At 37.0% G+C, this 21,256-nt stretch overlaps 1 protein-coding gene across 2 annotated transcripts; it reads right to left on the bottom strand.

Moving 5' to 3' along the window:
• Nucleotides 1-385: 385 nt before the first annotated feature.
• Nucleotides 386-8,348, bottom strand: LOC141707770 (polyadenylate-binding protein 2-like). Of its 2 annotated transcripts, none has more exons than XM_074511119.1 (9): nucleotides 7,687-8,348; nucleotides 5,013-5,131; nucleotides 4,256-4,912; nucleotides 4,099-4,176; nucleotides 3,922-4,011; nucleotides 3,527-3,661; nucleotides 1,478-1,621; nucleotides 1,216-1,389; nucleotides 386-868 (listed from the first exon to the last, which is right to left on the bottom strand). In XM_074511119.1, the coding sequence occupies exons 1-9, from the start codon at nucleotides 7,913-7,915 to the stop codon at nucleotides 623-625; spliced, it is 1,872 nt and encodes a 623-aa protein (XP_074367220.1). In that variant the 5' UTR covers nucleotides 7,916-8,348; the 3' UTR covers nucleotides 386-622. The 2 variants fall into 2 exon arrangements, with proteins under 2 accessions (XP_074367220.1, XP_074367219.1); XM_074511118.1 differs by having other exon boundaries at nucleotides 1,478-1,642; nucleotides 7,687-8,347.
• Between the last annotated feature and the right edge of the window lie 12,908 nt (nucleotides 8,349-21,256).

Raw genomic sequence — 21,256 nt, 5'->3', positions numbered from 1 at the left:
TCAAGTCAGTTCTTTGATGAAAATAAAAGTATTATCCTAACCAAATTTAATTCATTTTTGAAAAAATCTGAGAAGAAGCCTCTTTCTTTGTTATAGGTTCAAAGCCATAAAATGGATGCTTTTTATTAACAAAATGTTCTAGAAGTCCACTGATTCTTAGACTTAGTTGAGCGTGCTAGTGATGTATAATAATCTTTGTTTCTTTACTTGCCGCAAGTAGATCAAACAATATTGTTGTTACTAATCGGTGGTGTGCAGATGCCTCAGCGAAAACCCATTTTATCATGGACCATGCTCTCGTGCTCCATTGTGCCTTAATAGCATCAGATTAAAATCTGACTACGAACCTTAATGCAAATTGGAATGGATATCCAAAGACAATGAATTGAGCTATAAAATAGTGATGTGCCTTGAACCTCAACAAAACTAATATTTGGAATGTATACAGATGGTCTTAAATCCACAAAGTTTTGAAACATTTCAGATCCAACGCAGCAAGCAAAGAGCACAAAATATAGCAACACACAATGCAACACATTCGGTTCAAATGATCATAACCAGTCGTCAGGCCATTTTTAATGAGGACACACTTCCCCTACTATAAGTGCACTCCAGAATACATTTAAGACACATGGTCATCATTTAGCGATAGCTCTGCCAATTGATCAGCGGGGTTACCAGCTTGTTGCTGTAGAGAAACATTCCTCAGGACCTCCATAGCTTCCTCTACCTTAGCCCTAAGAGCTTCTGGTGATTCTAGCAAGTGCAGGACCTCAGTCTGATCCATTTCCAGAAGCATTCCAGTAACCTTTGCAGAAGATTCAGGTTCTAGCTGTTCAACCAGTGGGTACAGACTTTCACCCAACATCTACCAAACACAACAAACAATAATGCCCATAATCAGCAAATTTATGTTGTAGTACTCTGAAAATTATCCACAAGGACAAAAAGAGAAGTCTGCCTATATGATCGTTGTCAATTTATGATATATACACATAAAGACCATTGGTATTCATAAATTTTACGATGACTTTAGGTACCTTTTCCTCAAGACTAATCTAAACTCGGCAACACAAAATGGAAAGAATGCGACTAATCAAGGATGCAGCTAGGATTAACAAACAGTTGTTCTTGTAAGGGTACATTTGATCCGTTTCTCGATTGATATCCATTAAGGAAGTTGATGTTTACAAAAACAGAAAAAAGAAAGCATACCATTCGCTGCTCTGCAGGTGAAGCATTTGCAAGAAGTGAGGCTAGGGCCCCAACCGGAACAGAATGCTGAGGAGTTCCCTGATGCATTTGCATAGCACCCATATCATATGCTATACTAGTATCTGGGATTCCACGAGGTTGTGGGTAGCGGTAGACACGGCCCCTTGGGAGCATCTGCGATCAAACAAGACAACAGATGAACGCATATGGTCACACAACTACGAATAAGAAGAAAAAAGTTTAACTTTCACATTCCACAGACCTGATGTTGCATTGGCTGCTGTGGTTGCTGGCCAAGAACAGCTCCACCACGTCTGCCACCGGGACGTTGACCGTGTTGAGCCACCGGCACAAAAAAATTTGGCATTGGAGCCCCAGCAGGCGGCCTCATACCAGGAATAAGTTGCTGTTGATACCCAAAACCAGGCTTTCATTTGTAGACAAGAACAAAAATTATCAATAATGTGTATACAAATGCAAAACATGAGAAATTCCATCATGACAACGGTCAGAAGAGTGTGTGTGTCTATGTATAAAATTAAAACACGGATTTACAACAGATCAATTTTTTAAAATTTACTTGGCCTACTTTTTAGAATGAGGGAACACTTTCATTTTCCAACTCAATTCCTGATCCTACTGCAATCTAACATCTGTTTCAACAATAATTAAATTTAGACCTCAGTGTAGAACAGAGTCCTATCTACCCCTCTTGTCATTCGTCGGTATATAACTCAACACTTCAAGCTCTCTCTCGCTTAAATTTCATGCCTCAGAATATCCGCTCTATTACGAGTGGCTCTAAATTTAGTGCTTAAGAATGCTCTTCTGTTTAATTTTTCCACTTTTGGAATATTATTGACTTGCTCATTGATACTTACTAAATTTTCACACATCACGTGATGAAAGAAACAGACTATCAGTGTATTACTAACTCCCAGGACTATTTAATCTATTCTCCAAACTCGGTATGTAACCCCGAAAATAGTTGGCTATACTGTACATCCTATGTAATTCCAACCCTTCTGTTTCGGTTCCCGTACCCGTCTCGAGACTTGGACACTCGGACAAGACACTTATTTCGTGTCGAATCCTTTGACTAAAGTATGGACACTTTGACCAATTAAAAGATCAAATATAGGTCAAACTTATGATTCAAATTAACTATGTGAGAAGAAATGAGGGAATTTGTACAATATGTCCCAAAGTAATTCCCTACTTTATAAATATATCCCTTTTTATTCAATAATTACAAATATGTCCTATGGTTAATTTTAACTCATAAATTGCACTTGTTCGTTGTGGCTGATGATGAAGGCTCTATGCTGAATCCTCTGTAATGTTTCGTTACTAATATTATAGCATCCGTTTATAGAAAAAGAATGTTCTCTATAAATAGTTTTTGAGAGAATATTCTTAAACTGAAAAGAACAAGATATGTATGCTACACATAAAATTGTGAACTGATAGAAACATTTTTGATGATATTATTTACGTAGTGAAGTAGTAAATTAGAAAGATTATATATATAATTCAAAATTTTGAAGTAGTGATGTTAACTATGATAAATTTAAAATTATATAAATTTTTGAATATGGGACATATTTACAAATGTATTGTAGATGGGATACATATGTAAATGAGTTTTTAAAATGGGGAATATAAATTAAAAAACCCAAAGAAGAACGAAGCAAGAATGAAATTTGCAAAGTCTTTAACAAACTTATGTTTAATCTAAGTTTTTTTTGTTACTATTTGTTTGTAAGATGGCTTGCTTACAATACTAATCTATTGATATATTATAGTGTGTCCCCGTACCCGTGTCCATAAATAGGACACGACATTCAGGATATGTTCCGTGTCTGACACTACATACCCAAGTCAGAGTAACATCGTGTATGATATTGATAAGGCCAGAACTGGCAAAAGCTTATTTGATTGACCATGTTATTGTTATAGATATTAAGCTGCATTTATTATACTTATATCCAATCCTGAAACGTGAGAACTGAGGAAGTGGCGGAGAAGATCTGTCCATGTTCTGCAAATATTCTCACTGCTAAAGATTAAAATTAACATTTCTAAAGAATCATCGTAGTTTTTGACAATTTGATTTGTCCAATTAAATTTTTAAGTTACAGGGTAAGCAAGAACATGTATCTTATTGAGATTGGACTTGCTAGAGTTTTGCCTAATGCCTTTGTGACTTGTGAAAACATTGAAGTGTTTATAGGCCATAAATTTCTAACATAATTTAGATACCATATATAAATGAGTGACTGATAAAATTGTACTTGTGGAGAATATATACCTGTGGAGGAATGAAAGCAGGAGGGGCTTGTCCGTAGAACATTTGTCCTAAACCTGGACCACCTGGAGGGTACATAGGGAGACGTGGACCAACCGGAGGTGCCATTGCAATAGGACGCATCTGAGAGAACTGTGCCTGCATAAGCAAAAATTTACTTCGTCATGCTTTTGTTAGTACAGTACTTCGGTGTCATGCATTGTTGCTTATGTGGTGTAGAATTAGAATATGAGGCTTAATGTGCAGTGTGAATTCAAATCTAATGTGAAAAAAATAACAATCTTAAATCATTACTCCTAATTTAATCATATCATTTAAGGGAAAACAAGTCATGCATCAGTATATTCAGATATTCAGGGACAAGTCAATAGTTAAAACTTGAAAGATTTTTACTACACCTGGAGTCTAGCTCTTCTATCATCTTTACGCTGTGCAAGTGCAACGTAAAGAGGTTTGTTAAACACCATCTTTCCATTCATCTCCGAGAGCTACACAAAATAATAGATTTTTATAAGTGATATGACCTTTAACTTGAAACAGACCACAAAACAGACCACATGCACGAGACAACTTACTGCTCTAGATGCCTCCTCTGGAATTGAAAATGCAACAAATCCTGATCCTTTACTCGTTCCAGTAGGATCTCGCATAACCTATCAAAATAAATATATATGATTATAACAAATGCGGAAACAAATGGGTAATATCTTATCAAACTTCTGATTCACAAACCTTGCATGATGTTATTGTACCAAAGGGAGTGAACAATTCCTTCAGCTTATCATCACCAAGGCTATCATCCAAATTTTTTACATATAAGTTCAGCCCTTGTGATTTATCTGCTGTCTCCTTCAAATTTTGCTCAAATTTAACTTTCAATTCCATCTCTCTCTCAGACTTTTTCTGAGCTTTCCCGACGTACCACTCCTTGTGATCAAACTTTTTACCATTAAGAGTCTCCACTGATCTAGCAGCAGCATCTGCATCTTCAAAGTTAATGAATCCAAAGCACTTAGATTTCCCGTCTCCATCCCTCATCACAACGACACTTGTAATTTCTCCAAATTCACCAAATATCTTTTTTAGGTCTTCTTCACTTGTAGCTTCAGCTAAATTCTTCACATAGACGTTAGTGAATTTTGACTTGTCTGTTGCCAGCTCCCTCTCCTGCTTACGTAGGAAGGGTCCTACATATACTTGCTTATCATTCAATAGCATACCATTCAGCTGCTCAATAGCTTTCTGAGCACCTTCATCGCTATCATATTGCACAAAACCATAGCCCTTTGATTGACCAGAGTCATCAGTCACAATCTTGCAAGAGATTATATTCCCAAATGTAGAAAATGTGTCTTGAAGTGCTTTTTGGTCAATTGTCTTGTCCAAATTCTGAAAGAGTATATGGCCAATTAAAGATGAAGATTAGAGAGTAGGGAGGGAAAATAAGAGAGATGTACAAGTCAGAGGTGCGAAAGTAGGGAAGTAATACCTTAATAAATATATTTCCAGATCCACTTTTACGTACAGTTGGGTCCCGAAGAGACTTGGCTATCCTGATGAGCTTCCCATTAAGAGGAGTAAAGTTTAACAGCTCCATTGCCCTAACAGCTGTTCAGAAAACAAAAGAAAATGTACAAATAACATAGTTAATTCTTCGCAGCTTTAAAACTACACTTATGGCAATGTGCACTTTTCTATATAATTGTATCAATACACGGATAGATATACCACACAGCATGCATGGACAGAAGAAACCATATATTATTTTTTTAATATATTTAAACTTCATGAACAAGATGATGTGACCGATTCTACCATCTGGCTTCTGTAGTTACTTGCACATTACAGACGTTATTATCATCCTTGCCGAATTATCATCCCAGTACAAATGGAGGAAAATAAATAATAATATCCATATAACATCACCACATATGGATGTATTTGGTTGAATTTTGCAATTAGCATTTGAATACAAGTTTCATTGTAGCACCAAAAGTAGTTTTTGGTGTCAATACTTGGATTTCTAGTAATTACTTGATAGTTTACTGAACTTGAGAGTTTATAAATGACTAAAGTACTGGTGTGGTGTAAAATTTAAATATAGTGTAGTGTATGTGTAGCTTCGATTAGGCTCACACTTTGCACTTAGACCCACCTTCATGAGCCTAGTGCCTTTCAAAAGATATGAGTATCTATGAATGGGGAAAAAAAACTAATTACATTGTATGCTATAACTGCTAGTGAATAATTTAAAGGTACCTAACTATATAATGTATCAGTACCAGGTATATTTACTGGAAACAGTTTAAAGTTCTTTTAGTATGGAGTATCACTCTTATCGACACCAAACGTACTGCTAAAAGTCTTCAATATGAAGTAAAAAACTCAGCTCCTATTTTTAGCTAGTGTAGCTTTTGAGGAGGGTCTACTGCATTAAGACATTTACGCCTCTTGCATTCTCTCTATTGACCTCTTGTACTTTATTACGTTTAAAATGCATAATGCAAACCTTCCTTTGCAGTTTGAACAATTAAAATTTTCCATATCCAGTTCTTTCTTCCTATATTTGTATAGACATTAAGAAGCTTTGAAAATCCAATCAAAATGATATTAAACTTCAATGCAATTAATCATTTTTCTCATATATCAAAGGTTTCACAAGTCCACAAAGAATGAATCCCCGAAGCGCGGGGGATTTTGTGACATTCCTGATTGGCTGTCTTGTATTTCTAATAAATCCCCCCCCTCCTTGTACATCTGTATGGTTAGGAATCAAGGGAATGATCCTTTTAAAGGTACTTCAAATAAACTTTTGAGTACTCCATGCAATTTGTTACAAAAGTCACCACCTCCCGCTCTTTAAAAAGGACTGTACAGTTTCTAAGGTGCAAGAATGTCTTCATTTCCAGAAAGTAACCCTATTCTTCTCTTTAATTTAATAACAATGCACTTTATAATGTCGAAGTTGTAATACATTATATTATTAGTTGAAGAACTGGTATTCCTTGGTTTGCAATAGCCTTGTTTAATTTGTAGGGAGTGGACATTTTTTTAGAAGGGTGTTATTCTAACCCTTCATAGTTAACCCAAACGGGACCCTAACACTCTCTGGTGTTTAGACCACAACTACAGAGGAATAACAAGGTTAACTAATTATGTGATCAACATATATTACCCACCCATTGGATTATTTGTATATAATAAGATGAAGAGAGATCTTATCCAAACAACCAACAACATATTAATATGAAACTTATTTTATGAATACGAATGTTTCGTGATTCAAGCTCTGACTAATGCATTTGTTTTTTAAAAAGAGAAGAGCTTAATACTTGACAACTGCATATGTTTCAATTATACATGAAAATACTTATAACATATAATAAGAGAATCATTGTATTGATACGGTCCTTTATTGTTGCTCATATTGAACACTAAAGATTATCAAAAAAATGAATAAATATTATTTTGTTATGCATCACCCAGCATGTCCCACTCGGGAATGGTAAGATCTAGGCAGTGGCGAAACCAGAATGTAAACCCAGGGCTGAAATATCTTATAGTAATGTTTTCACCTGAAGATTATCTTAACTATAATCCTAGAAGTAGATCAGTTGTTTCCGTAAAGTAAAGAAACCAACTTCCGAGGGAAAAAAGTGGAATGTTTTGGAAGATGGTAAAACAAAAAATGTGAGGATCCGAAAACCGGAAAACTTTCAAATGTCAAAGACATTGTTAGTAGTAGGATAAAAAGTGCTTATGATCTGTACTAGCTAAAGCCAACATAATGTTCTCCTAACTGCAAAGGCCATTAGAATGACTCTTGCTTTTATTTATTTTAGAACATTTCTATCGTATTTGCATCTCTCTGGTCCTCCCAGACCACACTATACCCCCAAACCCCATCTACTCTGCAATAAGCACAATTAGGCATCACCACATTACCACAGACAACTCTTATAGCTTACTTCTACTACAAAAAAGTTTAAGGCTGCCAAATATCTAATTACTTCAGCTACTGAGGATTATTAACTCCAGATAATAACTTAATTTCTCACTATCACGCAATTAAACATTTACTATACAAACACTTAACAAATCAACTATCCATAAAACATAAATCAACTGAAACAACTATAACTTTAAACATTCAATCAACTAACCGTCTTGCGGATTGCTATAATTGACATAACCATAACCAAGAGAACGTCCAGTGACCAAGTCCCTGCAAACACGAACCGAAACCACTTGACCAATCTGATTAAACAGATCATACAACTGAGAATCAGACACATTCCAATCAAGATCACCAACATAAAGCGAAGACATCGGCACAACAAATTGGTTGCCACTAGAATTCACTCCCTGCGTTTGAACTTGAACCTGTGCCATTTCACTCCACAAACCCTAAATAAATAAATATATGATCAACTCTTTTTTTTTAACTTTTGTCTTAAGTCTTCCCTCTCCTCTTCTTATTTATAAATAAAATTATAAAACACAAACAAATTACAACAAAAGTACATATAAATAATAACTAGAACTTGATAATCGAAAGGGTCCTGGTCCCTGACAAGCGATTAGATGCGGAGATAAATATGATAATATTATAGAAATTTGTGTTTTTTTTGTTTTGGATTATAGAGGAGAGGGAAGTATGAAATGATAAGTATGGATAGATTAGCCGGGAGTTCCGACGGAGGAGAGTCGCCGGCAACGGCGATGATGAGTAAGAAAGAGGAGGAGGAGAGACCGTGGAAAAGTAGAAGAAAAGTTTAGGAAAGAACAAATGGGGGTATAAAAGGAAAGTGAGTAAAAATAGGGTGCTTTGAGGGAGTTGGGTGTACTTGCAATTGCATATCTAGGAATATCTAGGGACTGTTAGACAGAAGTCGCAATTTTGACATGACACGACTTACACAATTTACATGACACGAAACGATACGAAAATTTAGTATTTGTGTTTGTATTTTTAGTACAGGATACGAAAGTACACGGACACGAAAGTACACGAACACGAGATTTAGTGTCAGTTTTGTGTTTAACCTTCAAGACCCGACACGAAGTATACGACATAAATAGATATTATAATTAAATTTAATATTTTTTATAAATATATGTATAATTATAATAAATGTATGCATATTTATTTTTAAAATATTATTTGATTTCATTATATTGTATAGATATGAGATCTAAATATATATTTTTCATATATTTTATAATATTTTTACCTAAAAATTTTATATTTTAATTTATATTAATATTAAATTTGATATATATTAATACTCAATTAACACGAAATACACGAAACGAAACGAAAGTACACGAACACGAACACGAATGTACACGAATGTTAAACATGTCGGTTTTGTGTTTGGCCTTTAAGTACACGAAACACGAAAATACACGGCGCGAAAGTATACGACACGAACGAATTGTCAGGTCTACTGTTAGATTGTCCTGGAACACAAACTTTTTGCCAGCTCACTTTCATAGATTCACTCGCTGTCCTAAATGTCCCCGTAAAGCCATTAGTTTTTTCCTTTCTCTTTTGTAGAAAATATTAGGTTTAATAAATTTAAATGGGTTAAATATTAATGAGATGATTTTTGCGTACATTTAACTTAAGCAGGTGATTGACTATAAAACTGACTCGTTGCGGTCACCGGTTACGTTAAATTAATCAATCTTTCAGAGTTAATATTCCCTTTAACGGTCAAACTTATGACCTAGTTGTAGAACAACCGATTGGGTGAGGTGGAGCTGCTGGCAACGGATATATTATAATAGGTGTGTTATATAGAAAGTCAAATATGTAATGAAATTATAGGGTTCTTAAGAGAAAAGAAGCATAATTATGCAACCCCATATTATTTCTCTAATTCTTTCTAGGCGTAGTTTTATTACATATTGAAGATCGAAAGCCCCATGGCAACGAGATCTGGAAGATCATCACAAGTATCGACGAGTGAGTATCTTTGTTATTGTGGGAGAAAAGCCAAAATGTATACTTTTTGGTCATTGAATAATTCTGGGAGAAGATTTTACACTTGTTGCCTACCACGAGTAAGCAATGTATACTAGTTAATTTTGATAAAATTATATTCGAATTTTCAGATTCTTATCAAATGTTTAAAAATGCAGGAGATAAGATGTAACTATTTTCAATGGTATGGTGCTGAAACTAAAGGAATATATGGTGGTGTTATCACCCACTTGAATAATTGAATAATAGAAGAATTTTTCTCCTATTATTCAACGGATAAGAATCAACTTTCAACGGATGAGCTTTATGTTTCAAATGATAAGTTTCATCATTCGTTGATTCAACATCTGTTGATAATCCATCAACTAACTCTTGGTGCAGTTTCTTCTTGTTCTTTTTCCAGGCTTCTTCACAGAAAGACTCAATTCCTTGAACTTTGGCAATTTGGGCACTTACATCCCTTGATGATTTTTAGGTCTTGACCACCTCTTGCTCACGTTCAAGCTGCTTACTCAAAATCTCTTCTTTCTTCGATGATTCAGTTAATTCATCATTGGCAATCTTACACTCTCTTTTCAATTTCTCAAACACAATAAATTGAGTTTCTAACACAACATTTCTATCACTCAAAAACAAAGTATTCTCTTTAATTCTATTGTTTTCTTTAGTGAGTGATTTAAGTGTGATACGCAAGTGATACAATTCAGTAGACATGTCATTTATAGCATCATTGCATTCATCTTTAGAAAGGTGTGCTAGTTTTGTAGTGATTACCTGATTGCTTGATGGACTGACTTTTGTTTCATCTGACTCGACCATTAAAGCTAGGCTGACATAATTCATGTTTTCATCTGCATCCTCATCATCAGCTTCCCTGTCATTTTGTTGAGTAATAAAAGCCTTTTCCTTTTGTTTAAGGAACTCAAAATATTTCTTCTTATTATAATTCGCAGGCTCAAACTTCCTCTTTTCTAAGCTTGGATTTCTGCACTCATTGGCAAAGTGACCATTCATCCCACATTCGAAACATTTAATTTTAGCTTTATCAACCATGTTTCTGTTGGATTTTGCAGCTTCAAAGTTTCTCTTAAATTTGAGTTTTGCAAACCTTTTTGACAAAAAGGCCAAATGCTCATCAATATCATCCATTTTATCCTGGCTTGTACAATCTCCATCTTCAGCCATCAACCTTTTGCCCTTGCCTTCAAAAATACTTGTTGTAACGCCCCCAAATCCGGGGTCAGGAATCTGGGTCGTCACGTTATCCTTCACTCATGTGTAACCTGGCATTGATTCAATAATCCAACAGACCCCAATCTCATACTCACAAACACAAGTTCTAGCCTTAGAAATGACGTACAAAATGTAATCTTCTTTTATTACACTTAAATGTACTTTACAGGATCTCAAACAATTATTTATAACATCTACATGAAGTTACAATAATTACGACTGATATCTTATATATATCTGATACTCTAGCACACCTGAGACAAAGCTGCTAGGGATCCTCCCCATGACTGCAAGCGACCAAGTCCCACACTGGCATACTGGTTATCTGTTGTGTTGTGTCATTTAAAAGAAAGCAAGAGTGAGCTATAATGCCCAGCATAATAAGGTACAGTATGAAAATGACTGTATGATAATTCACGTAAAACATCATATATGATAATTACGTTTTATTCGAAAATAGTTTTTCTTGGTGATACACACCTTCTTATGAAAACAATCCTTTAGTGGATCTTATTATCATGCGAATACATTAATAGTAAACCCAACACCTAGGCTTGGGTTACGGTATTGCATCACAATTCCAATTGGAAGAATAGGACATTCGTTGGAGCCACCGCATACGATGATCAGTCGTACTACGATAAAAGTAATCTTTTCTACTAGTAGAAGGACGACACCTTCGTATCCCGGTTATCACCCTTGCCGCATTCGGGCTACGTGTCCCATTTTTGGGTATACACATACTTCACAAGTTCCTGAGTACATGTTAGGGCGAAAACACGCGCTAATAACATACGCAAGTATACGCGTTCGCAAGTAATATAGAATACTTTCTAGTTCGTTCCCACAGAGACTCGGACTAATTATGTTCAATTAAACTCACTCACCAATGTATGATTACTTCTCAATGTTAAGACAATAACACTTAAATTTGATTAACTAATTATTAACTACAATTAACTACCAGAATTACGCACTTAATTAACACTTAAATTAATAATATTAAAATACTCATGAGATCACAACTTCATTACTACTTCCTTCAATAGCTATTATTATTACCCTTAGCATGCAACAGTGATGATATTAATCGAATAACACGAAACTGATAAAAACCAACTTTCATTGTACTAATACCATTCTACCAAACATCCACAATTAAGATAGAAGTTGAATAGGCATCAGTTATGTTAAGTCCCTATATGTCTACAGAAATTGATAACATAACGATTTAAGCACAAGTTATTCCTTTTGATTACACAGGGCGAATAAAACGGTTAGAGTTACCCACTAATCATGCATACTCTTACATGAACCTATGATAGCATGGCAAGTTCTAAATCTCAAGATCCACCGTCGCTTCACAAGAGATTAACACCTTATCTTATATGTTCGCGACGCACATAAGACGAATACACACAACCAATACTAGATATCATACAAGCATCACATACTAAGGTAATAAACAATTAACTAAAGAACTCCATAGTAAATCCGTTACGACCCCATGATCACGATTAGCCCATGATAGTACTCATCGTCATCATGGGTTCATATGAAAACATGATAATAACACACGAGAATAATAACTAAAACTACTTATATTAAACTAAAGTACGTTACAAGAGTAAATAGGTTCAAAGTAAAGAAAACTAGCATCCAACGTTACAACGAAATAAAGAATCACAAGAAAATATGCTTCCTCTTCGTTGCGGTGTGCTAAAACGGTCTTCTTCCTTATCTCCTCACTCTTCGATTAATACTACGATCCTACCTTTGTGAAACGTCTCTGAAATCTACTTATATAGGAGTCCCATAAAACCCAGATAACTCAGAAGTTGGAAGCCAAACAGAAATAGGAGTCTAAAATAATTAATCTGAAATTACGACCCTACGCGGCCGCTCAGCATTCCGGAGCGGGCGCTCAGCTTCCTGAGCGGTCGCTCAGCCCCCTTCTGGAAACTGATCTGTTTTTCTCCCGTTTCTTTGCTGCAATCTGCTCCTATCTTCCCACTTGCAATGCTAAACACATGCCAAGGCTTATTATTGATGAATTCTCTCCTGAAATGCAACTAATACCCTGAAATGCACAAACACTAGAAAAACGAATCAAATACACAAAATACTTGATTTCAAGACACCAATTCAAGCTATTATAAGACGTTCTAAGTGGTATAAAATGTCACTTATCACACCCCCAAACTTAAATCAATGCTTGTCCTCAAGCGTCACAGACTCAAAAACAAAACAAAAACATGCATGAATGTAATTTATATGAAATGCAGCAATCCCCCTTACTACGACCAAACCAACCAACTTACGACATCTCAACAAATGCAATTAGGCGAATAAAGATCAATCAAATCATACAAACTAACATACAACCAGAAACGTGGTGTGTGCAGATGCTTAACAGATATGCTTCGAAACTAGATCAATTATCATAAGTCAACTATCCTCAAGGCAATCGCATGATTATACGAAGTATAAAAATTCTAGGCACAAAGTGACTTATAACACTTCAAGAATCCTGGAGCTTATTACGGAATCATGCTTTTATTTATAAATGCTTATTTGACCGTGCAATGAGTGAGGTCCACAAAAGACTTATACAATGGCATCCATGTAGCGAGCGTTAGGTTAGCGGATCCCAGACTATAAAATCCTTAGGTCACTAGGCACAAAGTCCCCTAAGAAATTAATAACTTGAATACCAAAGAGTCCACTCGTGATCAATTATGCATTAACTCTTTATTTTTTTTCTCTTTTTTTTCTTTTTCTCTTTTTCTTCTTCTTTTTTTTCTATATTTTTTTTTCAAAATTTATGAGTAAGTGCGTTTCGCTCCATCTTGCTCAATCCTAGACTACTCGCATAAAAATATGAGCCGACTACTAGCCATTTGACGCCTAGCCACAATTAGCAATGGATTCCATTTTTTACTCCATTTTTTTTCTTTTCATGCCTTTTATCACTAAGAACCTATTATAAAATTCTAAGCATAATCAATAGATTAACCTCGAAAACCATTAAACCATAACAACAATCTAGTCCTTAAGCATTCTCTAAGACTTAATGAAATTACAAGCGTTTCTAGCATGCATATCAACCTACACGACTCAACATCACTTTAACGCTATCACTACACTCGCATCAATATCACAAATCAATTGGTAAATCAGCGCAACAGGGATCATGGTATATGCATGAGCTACATGACATGATAAATAAATAAAGCTATAATTAAAAAAAACTATATGGCAACAAAAATGCAACTATATGAACTAAACTATCATGAATATGCAACTATATGACACACACACAAAATATTCCTTAACTACCACCCCCAAACTTAAAATCTTCACTGTCCCCAGTGAAGGTAGTAGAAAGGAACACATGGTATACCTACTCGGAGAGATCATCATCATTATCACCCTCAGAGGGTGGTGTATCAGGAGGCGGATATGCAGAGTCCTCACCAAAAACTGGCCACTGGATGTTAGCTCCAAGGCCTCGAAAAGCAGTCCCAAGTGCAAGGGTGAGCTCCTGAGCAAACCTGCTCTGTGTCTCGTACATAGCGTTCATCCTCCTCGATAGCCTCCTATACTGGGCATCAGCCATCCCAGCACCCTCTTGAGCTCTAGAAGAACCGGCCTCATCTCGCCTTGGCCTCGTCATGGTAGCACCTCGTGCTGGACGCCCTCCTGGAAGACGATAACCCAGCCCATGCTCCTCGAGCTCACCACCGGTCCACTCCTACATCGCATGCAGAGTCCCGGAATCAATAGGAGCGGCCGGCAACTGCAACTGCTCATGAGACGGCCACTGAACTCCCACTGCTCGACAAAGCTTTGTAACCGTGGATGCATAAGGGATGTTCATGTGCTTAGCTCCCCTCAAAAACTTCAGAATTCCTTGGTAGATGAACTCACCAAGGTCCACATAGTACTCCTCATTCAAAATTCCCCATAACAACTGTGCTCTCTCAACTGTGACCTCATGTGCATGCGAAGTAGGCAGAATATTAGCATAAATAAAAGCATTCCATGCACGGGCATACCTATTCATCGCGATCGCCGAAAAGTGACGATACTCGTTAGTCCCAGTCTTGAAGGTCCAAACTGTGCCCGGCCTACAGAGAGTGGCACAAATCAAATCCAAGTCAAAATCCTCAGCAGTCTTCTTGTTCCAATTCTCCTCCGTGGGCTTCCTCTGTCGCTTCCCAATCACACGGCGAATCGTCGCAGGGTGATAATCAACCGTCAACCCCCGGACCACAGAATACCCATTCTTCTTAGCCTTCGCGTTCGCATAGAACTCGCGAACCACGCTCATCGGCACTGCTTCAGGAGACTCACAAAAAGCAATCCAACCCTTCTCAGCAATCATAGGCAACAACTCACCATCCTTCCCCGATGGCAAGAACCCCCTCTCCATCAAAATTGGCTTCCTCAGAAGCCTAGTGTACTCCTCCTCAGCAGCCCTATCATTCAAACGAGGCCTCGCAGCAGTACCCCTTGAAGAATCAGCAGTAGGGACAGTGTTGCTACTATCGATAGTCCTGGATCTCTTGGGTGTCATCGAAACTAAGTAAAAGTGTTAAAGATTAGTGTTTTTGGGTTTGGGAGAGAGTTTAAGGTTTGAAAGTGTATGGGGAGTATATGGAATAGGTATATGTATATATAGGGTATGGATTAGGGTAAAATTTGATTAGGAGTGGGTTTGAGGGTTAAAAACATGGGATAATGGAGAAATAGGTCGTGGGTAATGGGCTGTATTTTATTTTTCATATTTTTTTGGAATTTTATTGGACTTAAAAAAATTTCTCCCAGTCAGCCCCTGAGCGGTCGCTCAGCAAAGCTGAGCGATCGCTCAGCAGAGCTGAGCGGGCGCTCAGAGGTCTTCTGAAATTTTTTTTTCCTTGCCCTGTTTTTCTGATTTTTTTTGTGGTTTTGGATAGGTTACTAACTTCTAAGGGTTCCTGAAACAACAAATCATGGGTTGCCTCCCATGAAGCGCTTCTTTTTCGTCATTAGCTTGACGTAGCGTACATTACTCAAGTTGACAATAAAACGACACTAACCACTTCCCGGTTTGCCGTGTCCCCATAGTAGTGCTTCAAATGCTGACCATTAACCTTGAATGCTTGGTCCGGATCATTCTCAAAAATCTCCACCGCTCCATGTGGAAACACAGTTTTGACAATAAAAGGTCTCGACCACCTTGATTTCAACTTCCCAGGAAAAAGTCGGAGACGAGAGTTGAATAAAAGAACTTGCTGCCCCGACATGAATAACTTAGGATATAGCTTCTTGTCGTGCCACCATTTCACTTTTTCCTTGTACATTTTGTTGGTTTCGTACGCTTGGAGTCGAAATTCATCAAGTTCATTAAGCTGAAGCATTCGCTTCTTTCCAGCTGCATCTAGATCCAGGTTCAACTTCTTCAACGCCCAATAAGCCTTGTGCTCAAGCTCCGCAGGTAAATGACATCCCGTACCATACACAAGTTGAAACGAGGACATCCCAAGTGGAGTCTTATATGCTGTTCTGTAAGCCCAAACAGCTTCATCGAGCTTTAAAGACCAATCCTTCCTTGACGGACAAACAACCTTCGCTCAAATGCGCTTGATCTCTCTGTTAGACACTTCCGCTTGACCATTTGTTTGCGGATGATAGGCAGTAGCAACTCGATGATTCACATTGTAGCGCTACATCATAGAAGTAAACTTACGGTTGCAGAAATGCGACCCTTCATCACTTATGATTACTCGTGGCATTCCAAACCTTGTGAAAATCTGCTTATGAAGAAAATTCAACACTGCCTTTGCATCATTTGTCGGTAGAGCTTTGACTTCTACCCATTTTGAGACATAATCGACTGCCAGCAAGATGTACTGATTATTGCAGGACGAGACAAAAGGCCCCATGAAATCGATTCCCCAAACATCAAAGACCTCGACTTCAAGCATCACATTTAACGGCATCTCATCCTTTCTCGTAAGATTTCCCACTCTTTGGCAACGATCACACCTTAAAATGAACTGATGAGCATCCTTAAACAAAGTAGGCCAGAAAAAACCTGCTTGCAGAATACGAGCTGTCATCTTCTCACCACCATAGTGTCCACCATAAACTGTGGAGTGGCAGTCTCGTAATATCCCCTCCGTCTCACAGAATGGGATACATCTCCTGATGATCTGGTCAGCTCCCTGTCTAAACAAATACGGTTCATCCCACATATACCACTTCACCTCATACATAAACTTTTTCTTTTGAGCTGTGGTCAAATTAGGAGGCATTATATTGCTGACAAGATAATTCAAAATATCTGCGAACCATGGCTCTTCCTCCTGAACTGCGAACAACTGCTCATCCGGAAAAGATTCGTTGATCAATGTCTTATCATGTGAAGTAGACTCGGGATTCTCTAATCTAGAGAGATGGTCAGCTACTTGATTCTCAGTACCTTTTCGATCCTTGATCTCTAACTCAAATTCCTGTAGTAAGAGCACCCAACGAATGAGTCTCGGCTTCGAATCCTTCTTGGAAACCAAATAGCGAATAGCCGCATGATCAGTGAATACTGTCACCTTTGTCCCAAGCAAATAAGATTGAAATTTTTCGAAACCAAAAACTATAGCCAAGAGCTCTTTCTCAGTAGTGGTGTAGTTCATTTGGGCCCCATTTAAGGTCTTGCTAGCATAGTAGACCACATGAAAGAGATTATTCTTGCGCTGCCCAAGAACTGCGCCCACCGCATAATCACTTGCATCACACATCATCTCAAAAGGCTCTGTCCAATCAGGTGCTGTAATAACTGGTGCAGTAATCAAACTCTTCTTAAGAGTCTCGAATGCCATTAAACAGTCATCATCAAATTTGAAAGGCACATCCTTCTCAAGCAAGTTGCACAACGACTTAGATATCTTCGAAAAGTCCTTGATGAAACGCCGATAAAAACCCGCATGACCAAGAAAACTACGGATTCCTTTCACAGAAATAGGTGGTGGAAGATTTTCAATGACTCCCACCTTGGCTTTGTCCACCTCAAGACCCTTGCTAAAGACCTTATGCCCAAGTGTTAGGTCCCAATTTGTTTGTAGAAGGGGGGTTGAATGCAAACAATACCGTTTAAGCAAATAAAATGCGGAATAAAAAGTGAAACAAAATTCAAGTTAAATAAAACTTTTATTAAACTTGAAAGGTGTTACAACTACGGTATCGGTTACAAGGGATTAATCTCAAATCAATTATTACAAATCTAGAATAAATTCGACATGAACTTTTTCTATTTTTGCAATTAAAAGATCAAATGCTAAATGCGATTTGAGATTAAGTTCTAGGGATTTTAATCCGCTAGATTGATACACAAGAACAAGATAAATAATTCTAGTGGATTGGATTTAACTTTTCAATCTAGAATTTTGATCTTGAATAAAGCAGATGAAAAATAAAATGTTGAGCCTTTGTTTTCTGCTGAGTTCTTGACTTGTGTTTTTGTTTTTTTTATTGCATCATTGTCTTCTGCTGTGTTTTGTTGTTTAAGTAAACAAAACCATCTAGTTTACTCAGCAAGACTTTCGGCAAGACAATCAAATGAACTGGTATGACAATCCATTTGAACTGGTAGGACTTTCGGTGAGACTATCCTTTTGAACTAGCAAGACAATCCCAATAGCTAGCAAGACAATCAGAATGAACTAGCAAGACTTTCGGTATGACTATCAATTGTCATACTGATTGTCATAGTAGTTCAAATCAAATTGTCTTACTGAATTATTAATAGATTTTAATCTAATAATAATTCTGAAAATCCTTAATATTAATTCTGAATTAATTAATCAATTAATTCAATTAATTAATAAATTAATCTTTGCAGATATAATTTATTTTCTTAATTAAATTATATGACTTAATTAATTAATAGAGAATTAATATTAATCTTGAGCAGCAACCATTCTTCTGAAAATCTTCTGAAAATTACTGTCAAGTATGAATCAATTCCACCACTTCAATGTTGACACTTGATGTACTGTCTGGTTCATGAGTGACTAACTTCCGTGACGTTTCTTCAAGTCTTGACCTTGATACTCTTGATTTTCTTCAGACTAAATCCTTGTAATTAATTGATACCCTGACGAGATCTCTGTCACTTGATTAAATCCACAATCCTGATTTATATCACTGAGGCTTGATCAATTTCTTGAGCTTCTTCCAGTGAATTAAGTCTTCAAGTCTGTAGATGAATAATGTTTCTTATCCCTTTGACAGATGTTACTATATGAGATCTCTCTGACGATAGATCCACTATTTACTTATTACATTCTTATTTGAGTTGAGTTAAATCCTCGAATATACAAATAGGCTATGCCATATGCCTTTCAATCTCCCCCTATTTGCTTGTTAGACAATAACAACAAATACCTAGAGGATAACTCAACTAACAAATAAGACAAAGATATAAACAGAAATGCAAAGTAAATAGCAGAAAAGTTCTGGATTATATTTAACATTTTCCAGATTCCAAAAGAAATTTACAAGTGAATACAAGATAGATGTTCCTCTAGCCTGAACATATAACTACATTAGACTATCTTGATTCATAAAGCTCTAATCATATTACATTGAGTTTTGAGCTAATTGATTTCAGTTGTCTTCTCTTCTGACTTCACCTTCTTCTAGATCTTGAAGCAACTCTTTGTCAAAGACACGATCCTTTTCTGAAGTGAAGCTTGTTGGTCTGACTGGTTGAACTCCAACTGACTTCAGCTTATTCTTGATCTTATTGTACCTTTTAATATTCTTTTCACAATAAGCTTGAATCATATCAGCAGCTTGAGTCTTCAACATGGATGAGTATCCAGCAGTTCTTAAATGATGTTCCATCCATACCAGATGCTTAGCTGAGTAGTCTTTAAGAGATTGTACATCTAGCTGACAGATTTGAAGACAATCAGACTTAAAGAATCTCACCTGATGAGGATTGTTGACCACTTGAGGACTAGCCCTGCTGGCAAACTCTTTTTAAGCCTTTCTCGAAGAACTTCATTCAATTCTGAGCTTCTTTTTACCTTGTTGAGAAGAACCCAAATCTCTGACAAAGAACGATTCTCAAACAGATGAAGTGACACCTTGAAAGATCCTTCACTCTGACAATATACAAAAATGCTCATCTCATTTAGGGATCTATCAAAAGCAGCTGTGATCCTTGAGACTTCAGTCTTGATAGCATTCATGTACATATCATTGTTAGGATTTGAGGTTTCCAGCTTGTCAAGAAGATGTAGGAACTGTCTATCATTGTTAGTGCTCAGCTGAGGCATATCAAGTACTCTCCTAGCTTCATCCCATTTTTCACCAATCTTCAGTCTGACATCTCTTCTCCTTTCTTGAGCCTTAATGTCATGAAGACGTTGCTTTTGAAGAGTTTCTGTTCTTTGTATGTCTTTCCTCTTGTCAATGATCTGGGAGACCTTTTTGAGTTCAGCTTCTTTTCTTTTCATCTCTGACTGCTGCTGCTGAAACTCTTTCTCAAAGATAGGATCCACTGTAGCTTCCTCTTCCCAATCTCCAAAATCACTTTCCTCTTCAGCTTCAAATAAACCATCTTTATCTTCCAAGACTGGTTCAGTGGGAATATCAAAAATATCAAAGTCATCCTGTTCTCCACTGTAATAGACATCATCAGCCTTTCCTTTGTCCCCAGCAGAGGTATCTTTTTCTTTCCCCTTTCCACTACTCCCTTTCTTCTCCCCCTTAGTTGAGGGATCCTCTACTGACTTTCCCTTAGATCCTCCATGACCTCTATCACCTCCCGAGCCTGAGCCTCCACCAGACGGCCCTTCAAAGTAAGTCCTTTGTTCTTCATTGGGACAGTGAGAATTTTTGATCATGTAGTACATGTGCTTCATCCCTTAATTCAGATGTTCCATACCTGTCTCTATCTTCAGAAATCTAGAGGAATCCAGTGAATGATTCATTTCAACCAAATCTTCAAGAGAAGTCATCCTTGTATGTAGAGAGCAGAATTTAGAAATGTCATCAGATGATAAAGTTGGAGTTTCCTGAATGGAATTGAGCTTTGGTGTGACAGTGTTCTTGAGATCTGAGATATCATTCCTTATGAGTGCCAGCTGATTGTTGACAGAGGTGGAAGAAGAAGACCGTTCAACCACTTGTGCTTTGAATGCTTGAGCTTCAGCTTGGCTTTTAGCAAGTTCTTCTTTTAGAGCAGCAATTTGAGCCAGCAGGTTTACAGTATCTGTGTCTGTGTGTGCTCTCACCTGAATTTCACTCGTGTTTGGTTCACTCACCTCACGTGCTTGTGTTTCTCTCAATATAATTGCTCGTGAGGAGTCTTCCTGTTGCTGTTCTTCTGTACCTGCAGTTAAAATCACCCTAGCCTCTTCAAGAGAGGTCAGTGGTGGTGCAATGGGAATTCGCGAGTCCCGATCCTCAGTCAAACCTATCATTTCATGTGAAATAGATGTCTGAATTGCTTCAGGGATAGA

The sequence above is a fragment of the Apium graveolens genome, chromosome 2, assembly GCF_009905375.1.
Source record: "Apium graveolens cultivar Ventura chromosome 2, ASM990537v1, whole genome shotgun sequence".
Taxonomy (NCBI): domain Eukaryota; kingdom Viridiplantae; phylum Streptophyta; class Magnoliopsida; order Apiales; family Apiaceae; genus Apium; species Apium graveolens.
The sequence above is the reverse complement of the archived record's forward strand: the minus strand, read 5'-3'. Positions and strand labels throughout refer to the sequence as shown.